The sequence below is a fragment of the Amblyomma mixtum genome, chromosome 1, assembly GCF_055824585.1.
Source record: "Amblyomma mixtum isolate Tamu chromosome 1, ASM5582458v1, whole genome shotgun sequence".
In the NCBI taxonomy this organism is placed as follows: domain Eukaryota; kingdom Metazoa; phylum Arthropoda; class Arachnida; order Ixodida; family Ixodidae; genus Amblyomma; species Amblyomma mixtum.
In genome coordinates, this window is record NC_143012.1 from 314,464,446 (window position 1) to 314,478,839 (window position 14,394).

At 45.3% G+C, this 14,394-nt stretch overlaps 1 protein-coding gene across 1 annotated transcript; it reads left to right on the forward strand.

Annotated features, from left to right (window-relative positions):
- The first annotated feature begins 1,089 nt into the window (after positions 1-1,089).
- On the forward strand, positions 1,090-3,612 carry LOC149372518 (serine/threonine-protein phosphatase 2A regulatory subunit B'' subunit beta-like). The gene is made up of 2 exons (XM_089567010.1): positions 1,090-1,120; positions 2,294-3,612. The coding sequence occupies exons 1-2, from the start codon at positions 1,090-1,092 to the stop codon at positions 3,610-3,612; spliced, it is 1,350 nt and encodes a 449-aa protein (XP_089423136.1).
- Positions 3,613-14,394: the final 10,782 nt, after the last annotated feature.

Sequence of the window (14,394 nt, forward strand, 5' to 3'; positions counted from 1 at the left end):
TGAGGTCTATTACTGTTTTTTTACATATGTTCAAGTGTTTTTTTTGTTGTGTATTGCATTTTATTTATTTATTCTTTTCTGGAAATGTAATGTTTGAAATTTGACGCTTCCTTTACACAGTGCCCTATGGGCCTGTCAGATATTAACAGCCTGGCCTCCTGGCTTGTAGCAATACCGCGCGACTGGGTCACGCGGTAGAGGTGCAATAAACTTTTTTTTATTTCTTAGAACACGCCCCTTAATATTTTTATCGTAGTAGTACAGTAATAACTGAACTTTTTCTTTTAACATCTTCGGATTACCAGCATCTTCAGCACAGCAGGATATTCTGTCCGAAACGGCATATTAATGTCTCTTTTACGTGGCTGCGCTGCCGTGTTCCGTCGTTAAAGTTTTAGCTGCACAGGTGAGGTTTACCACTCTCTACTTTATTCCAAACTTATCGTGAACCAGAACCAGTAGACCATTTTCTGCTGTTTTGCCGCCGCTTCTCGTTTGGAGGAAGAGCTTCGGAGGGGCTGTTGCGTCACAGCTGGGGGCCTCGGTTTGGACAGTCCTATCTTGCGTTCATTTGGCGCCCCTGTGTTTGGGTGCACAGTCAGAGTAGTGCTTGTTCCGCCGTTCAAAATTTCAAATTGGAATCACTTCGGCTACTGTGCTAAACCTTACATTTTCCTTTCCGTGTTCATTCAATTTAATCCACCGCCTCCTTTCAATAGGCGCACTTAGTGAAGCTCAGCCGCTCGGCTTATGTAGTCTACCTTTTATTTTCTCTCATCAAAATAACATCCTGCTGATTAGCCTTCTCTGGCCTCCTCATTCTTAGCCTCAGTGTGAGTATGTGCCACTAGATGCCTGGATAACAGCAGCAGCCATAAGCACGCGCACCAAGGAGTAGCCAGCAGGCCACGTAGTGGAAAAAGGAGCCGAGGCATAGCGGCGCGGCTTCTTCCTCTTCGTCGTAGCCTGTCACTGGGGCGACGCATCGTCATGGGCGCACCAGCTAGGCTGCTGGGCCCCAGGCACGCCAGGGGACCAGCGCTGTGACCTCGCCTAGCGCCTCTCCGGCACTGCATTCATGCTCCTCCCATGTCGGAGCCCTCCCGCCTGCTGCAAGACGGTAAGGGCGGCGGCCGTTCTCACGCTAGCTGTCCCCGCGCCGTGATCCGCGTTACCCTGCGAACGGCATTCACGAGTCGCCGCTCGCGGAACCTTATGAAGCGCGGTGCGTCTTCCCGGTGACGATATCGACCGATTTAAGTTGTTTGTCGACAAGGAATCTGCGGAAGCAATGACCAATCGCGCGAAGCAGGGACACGACAGCCAGCGTACATAGCTGCATAGGCGCCGACTGCGGGGGCGCTATATTTATATCATTATGAAATGCGTATTCTCACAATCGTATCATTTTGGTATACTACTGAAGACTGGAAGAGTGCTGTGGTCACACCAGCACATAAAACTGGACATAAACAGAATCCATCTAGCCACTGAACCACATCTTTGAGATCAATAGCATGCAAAATAATGGTGCATATATTTGCACATCTTGTTAATTTTCTGGAGGATGATGATTCCTTTTAACAGATCATTGCTTCCGAAAGTTTTTTCTTGTGACATTCAACTACTTTCCCTCACTTACGACTTGCCTTTCTATTCGGACTCCGCTTTTTCTTCAGACTGCATAGTTCTCGACTTTGCTGAAGCATTCGATGAAGTTAATAACTCACTGCTATTACATGAACTAAGTGTGCTGAAGATTGATCCCTGCAGTTCTTAACTGGATCCGTGGATTTCCTTCTTCTCGTGTTGAATTTCTCAGCATCAATGACGCTGATCCTCAGTACCACTTGGATCTGGGGTTCCTCAAGGATCAGTATTTGGCCCCCTTGCCTTTTTTATCTTCTATATTGCGGTGAATTGCGATTCCCCTTTGTAATGTACTCTGTATCCTGAGAGTAAAATACAAAAAATTTTTTTGCCAAGGAGCATGCCCGGTGGAGGGGGGGAGGGCGATTGAAAAAGAGGGTACAAACTGCTCCCCCCCCTTTCCCCCCGGCAGACTGAAAACTCGGTGCCTATGCATGGCTGCATGCATAGGCACCAAAGAACTCGGACGCAGTGTAAAATGATAATCAGCCCGTCACTGCCAGTAGGTGATTTCTCCTCCTAAGAATTAGGCAGTCCTCACCCCCCCCCCCCCCCCCCCCTTCCCCTCTTTGCAGAGCTCATTCATTGATTCTAATTTTTCAGTTTTCATGGAAGAACTGTCATTGTCTGCTCCTCTGCGCAGCTCCTCACCCGCGTGAGGTAGACGCACAGCGTCTGAGATGCAGCCGCCGGACACCATTCTGCATGGCTTCCCACCCGAGCGATGGCGCCGGCGGCCCCCTCGAAAGGACCACCGGCGACCAGGACGATCGCGGCAGTGCAAGGGGCTCGGAGACGCCTTTGGTCGCCAGTCTGAGCGTGCTGTCCATAGAAGTGGACTCTGACCTCGTAGCCAACGTGTCCGCTGAGCTTAGTCGCATCGGGAGGCGCCCGCTCAACCCCCAGGACCTAGAGACGATTGTCAAGATCTGCAGACTTCCACTGTACCTCAAGTTTCCCATGTACCAGGCCATCTCCAAAGCGCCGACGAGGCAAGCTCTGCTCGAATTCTGCCGCAAGATGCACCATGTCGCCGGCAGGGACAGGCTGTCCAAGGTGGTGTTTGTCCTCACCAAGGGCCGCCGCACCTACCTGCAGCCCTGTGACTTCAAGGACCTCATCCAAGATCTGATTGACACGCACAGCGGCCTCTCGTTTCTAAAGCAGGTAACCAGATCACACAGTGTGTACATCGACACAGTAGTAGCCCGTCTGTTCTTCGAGGTCGGCAAGACATGGACGTGGCGTCTCGGCATGGCCGAGCTTCGACGCAGTGATTTTCTGTCGCAGCTTGATGCTCTGGAACTTCACACTGACTTCCTAGATGTAGAAGGGGCATTTTCTTACAAGGATGCCTACGTCATTCATTCAATTTTCAACTCTCTGGATAAAGACAACGATCGTCTTTTGAGCCGAATTGACCTGACACGCTACGAAAAAGGTGCATTGGTACCCAAAGCGATCGAGCGAGTGTTTGCTCTGCTGAGCACGTCAGCTATGACGTACGTTGACTTTGTTGTCTTCCTGCTCGCCGAGAAGGATAAGTCACATCCAAGGAGCATCGAGTACTGGTTTAACCGGCTCGACCTCGACGGGGATGGTAAGATCACGATGTACGAACTCGAAACATTCTTTTGCGAGCAGTACGAGCGAGTCACTGTACTCATGAACGAGTCGGTGTCGTTCTCGGACGTCTGCCGGCAGATGATTGACTTGGTGAAGCCCAAGTCGTCGAGCATTTTTGCTCTCTCCGATCTGAAACGATGTGCACTCGCTTCTGTGTTTTTCAACACGTTCATCAACACCTACGAGTTCATTCACCACGAGGTCTTCGACCCTTTCGACACTGAGCATTTGCGCAACGGCTTCACGCAATGGGAGCAGTTCGCCCGAGCGACGTTCAATCTCCTCATGGAAGAAGGCGACGGGGATGACACCTCTGACGACGACGACCTGCCGTGATTGGAGCTCTTTGTCTCATTCAGAGAATAAATTCTCACGTCCTTTGCCTGGTGCTGGTTGGGCATTTTTACGCATGTCGCGTGGAATTTCTAGAAGACCTAATGTGTTTCGAGGCCGGGCGACTGCTCACACCTTCACGGTCCACAACCGCGTTTCAATGTGGCCCTGCACCCGTGTGCTGTGCGATGACAGTGCACGTTAAAGAACGCCCGGTGGTCGAAACTATTGCGGAGACTTAAACTATAGCACCTCTTCCTCTCTCTCTCCTTCATTTGCTGCCTCCTTCGAGAGAGAAAACACAAGAGCAGTTTGTGATGTACATGATGTGTGACAGATTGCACGTGCACCGAATCAGCAAAGTGCTGTTGGCTGCTTGCTCGAGATCTGTTTTGAATATGCCACACTCGTGCGCATTAGTAGTGGCGCCGCCAAGAGATGGTGCAGCCGCTGTCGCTTTCAGCGCGCAAGTAATTAGACGTCGTGCGCATCCCGAATTTCATGCAGCAGAAAAAGTTCACAGCAAAGGTACTCCATGAGAACTGCTGCATTTAAGACATCTGCTGGTCCTACACAATCTGAAATGTCAATTTTTCAACTGTTCCTTCATCGCCCACAATACTGCTTCCATTTTATTCTCGCTTGATAGCCTGTTTCATTCGCCTTTTTTTTCCCCCGATGACTCAGACGAGTGTCAGCTTGCACCGAACACTTAGTCATCCGGTTTCTGAGTTAGTGCTTGGTTATGTGCACATGGTCAAGGTGGTTGCAGCTGGAGGTGCATTTGTGCTGCGGTGGACTTTAGGTGGATGATGATGATGATGATTATGAATTCTCGCAGTCATTGTGATCGTCGTCGTCATCATTAGCCCACTCGCTGCAGCACCAGGCCAGTCCCATTGACCTCTGCATGTGATTCATTTTCCGCATGCGGTATGAATTTCGCGAGGCATTGGTCCCGCTAACAACACACAGGATTGCGCTCGTCCTGTGTTTGAAACCTGTGTTGGAAACTCGGCCCCGGCGGCCGCGTTTCGATGCAGGCAGAATGCAAAAGACCCCAGTGTGCTGTGCGATGTCAGTGCACGTTAGAGATCCCCCGCTGGTCGCAACTAATGCGGAGCCTTCTTCCTCTCTTTCATCTTCATTTGCTTCTTCTATCACTTCTTCCCTAACAGCGGGGTTTAGGCATCCACCGAGAAGTGAGCCAGTTACTGCCCCATTTCCTTCCCTCAAAATCACTAATAATTAAGAATGACAATTTCGATTTGGTTGTCCAAGTGGCTATAAAGCTTCTTATAGGCATCAGCAGAATCGAAGATTCTTTTCGTTGTGGCAACGTAATTTCTGTCATTATTATTTGTAAAGCAGAGGCAAATAAGATGGAAAGTTGGGCTAGTTGGAGGCCATTCATGATGGAAATACGTAGGCGCAAGCTAAACGAGGCACAAAAAAAAAAAGAAGACACAGGACACGCGTGTCCTATAGTGTCTTCTTTTTTTTTTTGTGCCTCGTTTAGTTTGCGCCCACGTATTTCCATCACAAATTCAAATGCCAGAAATAGTGGTTTTCTTAAATGCTTAATGGACATTAATAAATCATCGCCGGGTGAGATATGTGTATTATACGAGATATATATGTGAGATATATGTCCTTGAATCTTTCCTATTATCCTTAATGTATAGTTTCAGCTTGGGATCAAATTGCGAAAATGGATTATAGAAAGAAGAAATACAGGCGCTTACCCTAAGGGTGCGACGAGTGATCGGTGCTAGCTGGTTCGCGAAAGTATTCGCACAATATCAGGAATTGCTGCAGCAGCAAATGAATGACTGGGCCAATTAGTGGCTGAAAGGTAGTATACCCTGCATCACGCTCTTAGTCAGAGACTCCGGTTTTGATTCGGTTACCCAAGTTGGCCTGCGCCGCAGGCTGGAGACCAGCTCAAGCGAGAGTTCTAATGTAAGTTTGTATTTGCACTGAAGAAGGATGGATAGCTGGGCGAGTTTGCAATAATACATCGTGGGAGGGTACAGCGCTAACAAGACGACGGACGAAGCAGGAGGACACAAAGGTATGTATTTGCTTAATACATTCTTGTATTAACCTGACATCGGTTTTAATTAAATTAAATACAGTCTAAGAAGAAGCAACATGCGGAGTTTGAAACAAGAACAACACTAACTTCTTTGGCGTCACCAGTTAAGACGGCGGTCTTCAATTAACAGATCCGCACAGGCAAACTTCGTCAGTTTCACACGATGCATAACCAAAAAACTATGGGGAAGCTTAAGTCACCGTAAGAGCGGAATGCTATAACATTACATTTCACATATGTCCATTCTTTTTCAATCAATCTACTAATCCACTTTAATCCATCTTAATCTGTCTGCTAATCACTATTAATACACTATGTACCAATTATCGATTTCGATCCGGTTTCGATTGCCTCTCTGGGTAGCGGCCTCTGACTGGTACACTTAGAGTCACGTGGCCTTGCTCGTCATTCTTTTTTGAGGTTACATAACCTTGTGACGCCATACCTCTCTCGACCAATCAGCGAATTTCGCGACACCGGGCGGCGCCGGGTTGCTCTTGACGTTAACTCTAATGCTCTCGCATTAATACCTAGCCGTGGAACTTGTTAAGATAACTTCGCTCTTCAACAAAGCACCACCAATGCATATGACCCAGTGAAGGCGGCATGACTAAACGCTGTAAGTGTAGCGGTATCATGCTTTGCGTGTTCTTGTGATGCCACTGTGTTCCCAAAGGACATTAGTATATGAATTCTGCTAATGAAGAGGCCGTGCATATGCTATTTCCCAGCGTCAGAAAATCTATGTATCGATGTGTCAGATATGTTTCGAGCATCACTAATCGGGGAAAGAGAGGGGGATAAACCCACCACGCAGCCGCCAAGTTTGCCGCCACGTGATGATGCGATACTACTTTGGCATTAGGCCTCGTCTGTCTGGCCGAAAGTTTCCATCCATCGCGGAGTCCGCCGAGGGGCGATGCGATCCCGTCCGTCTTTAGTCCATCTGCGGAGCCATCTCCCCTCCCCTTGCGCGGCCGCAGTTAGCGGCGATGGTCCAATAACGCTACCGCGTTCTACCCTTAAAGGCAAGGCTTGAGCGTCCTACAAGTTTTTATTACGTTGAAGTGTAAGGTATGTATTATACGCGCTGCTAATACACTGAAAAACACTGCAGATGAGTGCGGTTAGGCTTGATCAAAGAGTTGCGAGGGGAGGAAGGTTACTTTAGCTCTGTAATTATCGGACACTGACTTCAGACTTTTGCAAAACATAATTGTCGGGTATTTAGAAAGCAGAAACCGGAAATAAAACCTTCAATATCAATACGTTGTTCGAAAAGAAATTGATTGTATTCGTATTCATACGAATATCAATATCTATTACTATTTGCCAAGTAAAAATTGCCACGCAGAGAGGAATCCAGATAGTGTGAAATTCAGTGCTATTATATCCGCCCTACATACTGACGTGTCACATTTGATGCTTATATTCTTCTCTTAATGTTTACTTGTCAGAAACAATGGGCTTGCACGTGAGAGAGCACAAGCATGTACTTAGCCCAATAGCATTGTTACTAGGCTCACAATGGCGTACATTTATCCAGTATGACAATGTATAGTATTTGTGGTCACATTTAATGCTGGGCATTATGTAAATCGTCAAACGTTTCCGAAGTACCCTCAGGCAAAATTTGCTCATCACTGTGGTGTGAGGGATGGGCTGTAGCCTGCAAGTTTAACACCAACAATATAAATGCATGACATGTACTACGAGCAACAAATGAAACGCAAACAAGTGAACAGAAACGCCAACACAGAAGCACTAACATATTAGCTCCTGGAGAGAAAATACAACAAAAGTTGATTATCACTTCTAAAGGACAGCCTTCGCGCTTTCGAATTGAAATTGCCCTGCTTTTATATATATTAAGCTTCCGCCAGGTATACTGTTGTCTCATTTTGCTGTTCGCGTTTCATTTGCTGTTGACCGTATACCTTTCAAAACCAATTAACGCAGTGAGAATAAAATATTCAAACAATTTGATCATTCGTATAGAGGCCACAAAATGACCCGTTCAGATTGCCTTTTGTTTGGCAGCAGTCTCCAAGCTAACTTGTGTATCAGTACCTATCGGATCCCAAACATAATTGACGAGAATATACTATCGCTGGGCGGCTTCATGCAGCTGTAGGGATGGCAGTGGCCTATCAATTATTGCCTTACTTGCAACCCAGGGTGATATCGTGTTCGCATTTCTTTTGTAAGAGGCAGGCAACTAAATAGGAACGCACTGAAACTGGAGACAAACAATAGTCACCATGAATGAGTGCCGCTCTGGCATCCACACTGAGGATTCGCCGCCGCGCCGCAAGATGGCGACTCTGCGCGTCCTGGCGGCCGGTGACGTCACATCGTGGAGGAGCGGAGGAGCAACAGCTACCGCTACAGACTTCTTCAGACTTCTCGACTGCTAATGGCCATCTGTCAGTCGTCAAGTGCTCGAAAGTGCGAACGGATGAAGCTCGGAAGTAGGCATAACGACGAGAACATCGCAAGCGTCAGCCGGATGAGGCAGAAGCCGCCGCAGCAGCCGCCATTCAGCACTACTAAATGGCGGGGGCACTTGTGACAAGCGACGAACGAGTTTGAAAGGGAGATGGCAGGCAATCCGACTGGTTACTTAAATCACATAGATATACTGTACCTAAACTGGGATCGACGGCTCTCGCTGAAATTTAAACATAAGGTAAAACAGAGCTTAGCTTAGCCAGTCTCTCTTAGCTCTGAGTCTCCTTACACTGGGGAGGAAGCGGGATGGGACATGCGGGTTGCACGACGGCGTTGACACCGACGACGACGATGCCAAACCAGGGAACTAGTCAAAGACAGCTAGTGCTGTAGGAAAAAAAAAAAGACGTTATGACGAGGAAGCATATGTAAATAAAACACATAAGGCAACCAGGCCTGCACCCGGTTGAATGGTATTGAACGGCCATAGTGCCCATGCAGCGGCAACCACCTGAGTCTGCTGGTGCGATGCTGTTGTATTGAAGCAGCCGAATGTCTGAAACAAAGGCAAGCGTTGGTAATAATTTGTATCATGTATTTCCTGTCGTTTACTGAAGGAAAGTAATCAACCTCCGCAGTGGCTCAGTGGTCATGGTGCTCGGCTGCTGACCCGCAAGACGCGGGTTTGATCGTGGCCGCGGCGGTCGCATTTCGACGGAGGAGAAATGCTAGAAGCACGTGCACCGTGCGCCATGTCAGTGCATGAAAGAACCAGGTGGTCGAAATTATCCGGAGCCCTGCACTACGGCGTCCCTCATATCCTGAGTCCCTCTGGGACGTTAAATTTCCCTATAAACCAACCAAAACAAGTGATTGGTATCAGTGGTATGGTATGGCATGGATAGCATGGTATGGCATGGATAGCATGGTATGGCATAGATAGCATGGCATGGCATATGGTATCCCTAGCGAAAATTCTAATAGCAGGACTAATATCCCAATTGCTTATCGAGTGTAGGCAATTGGTACAGTAAGAAATGCATCAAATAGAATATTAGGCTATTGGATTCTCTGACGCTTGGAAGTAGCATATTGGCAGGGCCATCACTGTGAGAGAGGTTTCCATCCTCTGGGAACACAGCGAGATCACGAGAACCTCCAGAGCATAAAACGACGGCACAGTGAACTAGAATCCGCGCCACTTACCGTACATAAATGTGCAGCCTTCACGAGGCTTTGATAGGCCCTTTCATCAGTGTAGCTATATGTACGGGGGGTGAGTTGTGGAACACCGAAGATATTTATTGAAATAAATCATACTAGTAGATATCCGTTATATACAAAGCCCCTAACTTTCTGTGGGGTAAAAAATTAAAATTCGCGAATTGAGAGCAAAGAATCCGCGGGAGACATCGAATGATGCTTTCGAATGCACCATGCATTATATATTCTGAATCAAGGCATGAATGTAGCGTGAATTCTGCCCCCCACCCCCGAGCCTTGCAAGGTAGCTAAAGCGACCTTTGCCACCAGGCTTAAAAGTCGCTTGAAGAGGCCAGCTTTTTAATGGCCTTGGGGCGAAGCGCACGGCGTGCAGGTGCACAGAAAATGGATACGGAAAGAAAGCGGTGCAGGTCTTTGAGAGAGAGAAGGCATTGAAAGAGTTTATCCGAGTAAGGAAAGAAACTCGAAACACTGCTTCCATATTTCAAAGTGCTATCTGCATTTTTTTTTATGGAAGGGGGGGGGGGGGGGGGTGGTTGGAGGAAGGGGCTTGATTATGGTCGACATGACTCCAGGTAGCACCGAAACATTTCAATAAGTTACATTTTTGTTATGGTCAAATGTTATTTCAATGCGCTTAATGTCATTTTTTTCTAAGGTTTTTGTAATGTTCCATATAAAGGCTAGAATAACCTTCTCCGAACATTAATGAAACATGTAAACAACATAAATGTAGCATTCTCGAAAATGTTGAAGCAGCCCTGCACAGGCATGCAGGTCTGCCATTTGTGAGGCCACACAGCTTAATATTTTACAACGCTTTGCGAGAACCAGCAGAGGGCGACACTTCAGTTCCACTATACAGCACAATGTGCAACTCGTATTCAATCACCTCCGAACGGATATCATGGAGACAAGCTTATCCATTACTGAGGGATGTCCCATGGGTGATAGTGGCGAATGCGCAGTAAGCAAACTTTTCTGATAAAATGATGGGGTTGTGCACGCAATCGATGGCGAGTACTATCTGAGAGGTGTGGTTGCAAAACACTGATAGTTGGAAAAAATTTTTACTGTAAAAACAGTTCGAAAAGTTCTGCAAATCACTGCTCGAAATATATTTCTAATGTTGTTTTATAGATATGATTCTAATATTAGAATAACGTTCAGAACACTATATTAAAGCAGTGATTCTGTAAAGCATTAATATAGCGTTTTCTATATAACTTAACGTTATATAGAACTTACATAGAAACTTCGTTATATAGAAACTTCTGAACAGCTCGTGACTGATTTCTGCAGTCGCGAACTCGAAATCACTGTTGGTTCAATTCAGCGTGCTCATCGCCTAGGGCGTCATTCCTCAGATAAGACGCGGCCCATCATCGCTAAATTTAACAGCAGTAAAGAAATTGAAAACGTTCTCAGCAATGGGCACAAGTTAAAGGATTCGGGCTTTAGTGTTTCTCGTGATTATTCTGCTGCCGTTCGCGAAAAGCGCAGGAACTTGCTGAATTTTTGTAAAGTAAAGAAAGAGGGGGACAAAACTAAGCTTGTGTTTGACAAACTTCACATCAATAAAGATGTATATCAGTGGGATCACAACAGCAGCAGTGCAGTTTGTATCTCCCGTTCCACAAGTACATGAAGTCGTTTAAGCGGTCCTTCAACTCCCCTTCTTTCATCTTCGTTTCCACCCTGTTCCGAGCGTTCAGTTAAGTTAACTTCTTTTCTTTACACTAACATCAGAAGCGTTGTTCCTAAAGCCGCTGCTCTTTCTTCCTTCATTGACTCTAATTCTGCCTCGATTGTTGCCTTAACGGAAACATGGTTGCACGATGCTATTCCAGACAGTAGTGTTCTGCTGAGTGAATCCTGCTTTAATATTTTTCGTTGCGATAGGAAGTTCCGGAGAGGAGGCGGTGTCCTCATTGCAATTAAGAAGGAAATTGTAGCCATACCTGTAATAGTCACCTCTTTCATTGAATGTGTGTTTGTTTTTTTGAAATGCGGCATTGCTAACCTTATAATTGGAGTATTTTACCGTCCTCCTGACATGTGTGACGGTTTTGCTGAAGAATTACATCGCATATTAGGTGAAGTGTGTGCACGTTTCCCGAATTCTATTTTATTCATTCTCGGTGTCTTTAATTTTCCCAACATTAGCTGGGATATGTTGTCTGCCCCTCCTAGTGACAAAGAAGCCCATGCCTTCATACAGACGTGTCTCGACTTTTCGTTATCTCAAATTATCTCTCAACCTACTCGGTCATCGGTGCATTCCTCAAACATTCTGGACCTCTTCCTAGCCAGTGACCCAAATATTTGTTCAGATATCATTCATCATGAAGGCCTTTCCGATCACGACATTATCACCGGGCACATCAACTATCTGCTCAGCGAAAGAACAACTGTTCCAAAAAAGATAAGATGCTACAACAGGGCTAACTTTCACAAAATGAACTCCGAATTAACCACCTTCTCAGTGCAATACCTTTCTGATTGGTCCTCTCATTCTGTTGAGGAAAACTGGATGTTGTTCAAAACTACACTTACTAACCTCATCAATGATTGCATTCCTCTTATATCGATAAAGTGCAACCCAAGTGTACCGTGGTTTGATCTCAGGCTTCGTAGAGCTAATAATAAGAAAAAACGTCTGTACAGACAAGCCAAAGCGCATCGAACTTCTCATTCCCTTGAAAGGTATAAGCAAAGCGATAAAGAATACCAAGTATTACTAAAAAAAACCCGCAGGGAATTCTTCAGCAATGTTTTGCCAACAATCATCACCAATAACCCACGTAGATTCTGGCGCGTTATTAATCCCCGCTGCTCTGATGACATTATCCTTACTGACTCGAATAACACTCCAATTCCTGCATCCGAATGTGCTCAGATGTTTCTTTCAGCATTTTCATCCGTATTTACTTTAGAAGACATCGCTACAGCTCCCATCCTAGATCAATTTCTTGAGGTTTCTATGCCCCAATTAGTTATTAATGACGAAAGAATTAAATCCCTCCTGAATAATGTTAAACTAACTTCTAGCTCTGATCCTCTGGGCTTTAACAACAAGATTCTTAAAAACATTTCTGAGAGCATTTACCCAGTATTGTCATCACTCTTTTCTCAGTCATTATCATCTGGATCGATTCCTAGCGATTGGCGCGTAGCTAAAATAATACCCATATTCAAATCTGGTGACCACTCTAATCCTCTCAACTATCGTCCAATATCCTTAACTAGCTCCATATCTAAGCTAATGGAACATGTTGTTTACACTAATATTATCAGCTATCTTGAGCACCACAACATCATATTCAAATACCAGCATGGATTTCGAAGGGGTTTCTCATGTGACACTCAACTTTCCGGCTTCACTTACGACCTCTTTTCATCAATAGACGCAGGCAAACAAGTCGATGCGCTATTCCTTGACTTTTCTAAAGCATTTGACCGGGTCCCCCATTACAGACTTTTGCTCAAACTAACCCACTTGAACATTCATTCCGATGTTATTGTCTGGGTTAAAGCTTTTCTTGCATGCCGATCTCAGTTCATTTCTGTCAATAATCATCTTTCGTCCTCCTCACCCGTTTCTTCCGGTGTTCCCCAGGGTAGCGTTTTGGGTCCTTTACTTTTTCTAATCTTCATAAATGACTTACCCGCCTGCGTATCATCCAAAATCAGATTATTCGCTGATGATTGTGCTATATACCGTAGCATTTCTAACGACTCTGACCGCCAATCTTTGCAAACTGATTTAGATTCCATTAGTAAGTGGTGTTCTTGGTTAATGACCCTTAATTCCTCTAAAACTAAACTTGTCTCTTTCACTCGCAAGTCTTGTCGCATCCCAACATCTTACACTCTCCTTAATAACCCGGTTGAACTTTCTACTTCCTACAAGTATTTGGGACTACACCTTCAGTCTAATTTAACATGGAATTACCATCTTAGCCATATTCTTGCAGCTGCTAACCGCTCTCTGGGTCTTCTAAAACGTAACCTTAAACAAGCGCCTTTCCACCTGAAAAAACTAGCATATGTTACCTTAATACGGCCTAAAATCGAATATGCGTCGGCCATCTGGGACCCGGATCAAGCATACCTTATTGATGACTTCGAATCTTTGCAAAACCGTGCCGTTAGATTCATCTTTTCTGATTATTCTCGTCATACTAGCGTCACCGCACTAAAGGCTCGCGCCGAACTTGATACGTTATCACATCGCCGCAAACTATCACGCTTGACCCTTTTCCATAAACTTTACCATCATGTTCTGCTCCATGACGATTTTTTTCAATCACCTGAATCTTTTTTTCCACGTCGCGACCACCCGCTGAAAGTTAAACGCATATCATGCCACACTTCTTCGTTTGCTAACTCTTTCATACCACGTACTATAGTCGACTGGAATAATCTTCCATCACACATCGCTTCTGAACAGGATCTTAATAAGTTTCAGGACCTTCTTACCCAAATGTCTGTTTAGCTTCACTAATTGATTGTACCACATGCTGCATTCAGCTTTTTTGTTATTTTGTTTTGTTCCTGCGGTTGTTATGCCTCTAAAACACTATCTGTTCTTTTTTTCGTGTAAATTACAATGTATACTACAGGTTTTTGTTTATTTCTTTTGTTTTCTACATGTGCTTTCTGTTCTTATGTATTGCACATTGGCGCTTGCTCAATATTATTTTGCTTTGTGTGTCATTGCTCCCCCCTATGTAATACCCTCGATTGAGGGCCTTTAGGGGTTTATTGAATAAATATATAAATAATAAATAAATGTTCACAAATTGAACAAAGGTGGGGCAAGCCTCAGAATGCTTGCCAACGTTTCAATAAGAGGACTTGTACGTTAATGTAATATTACAATATGGAACATGTACAGCATTACCGCAACTTGCAAAACATTTTATAGCACTACTGTAATGTTCGGCGCTACTTGAGAACAGTTTGAGATTGCATAATAACCGTAAAAATATTTATTTCAAAATGTTTCT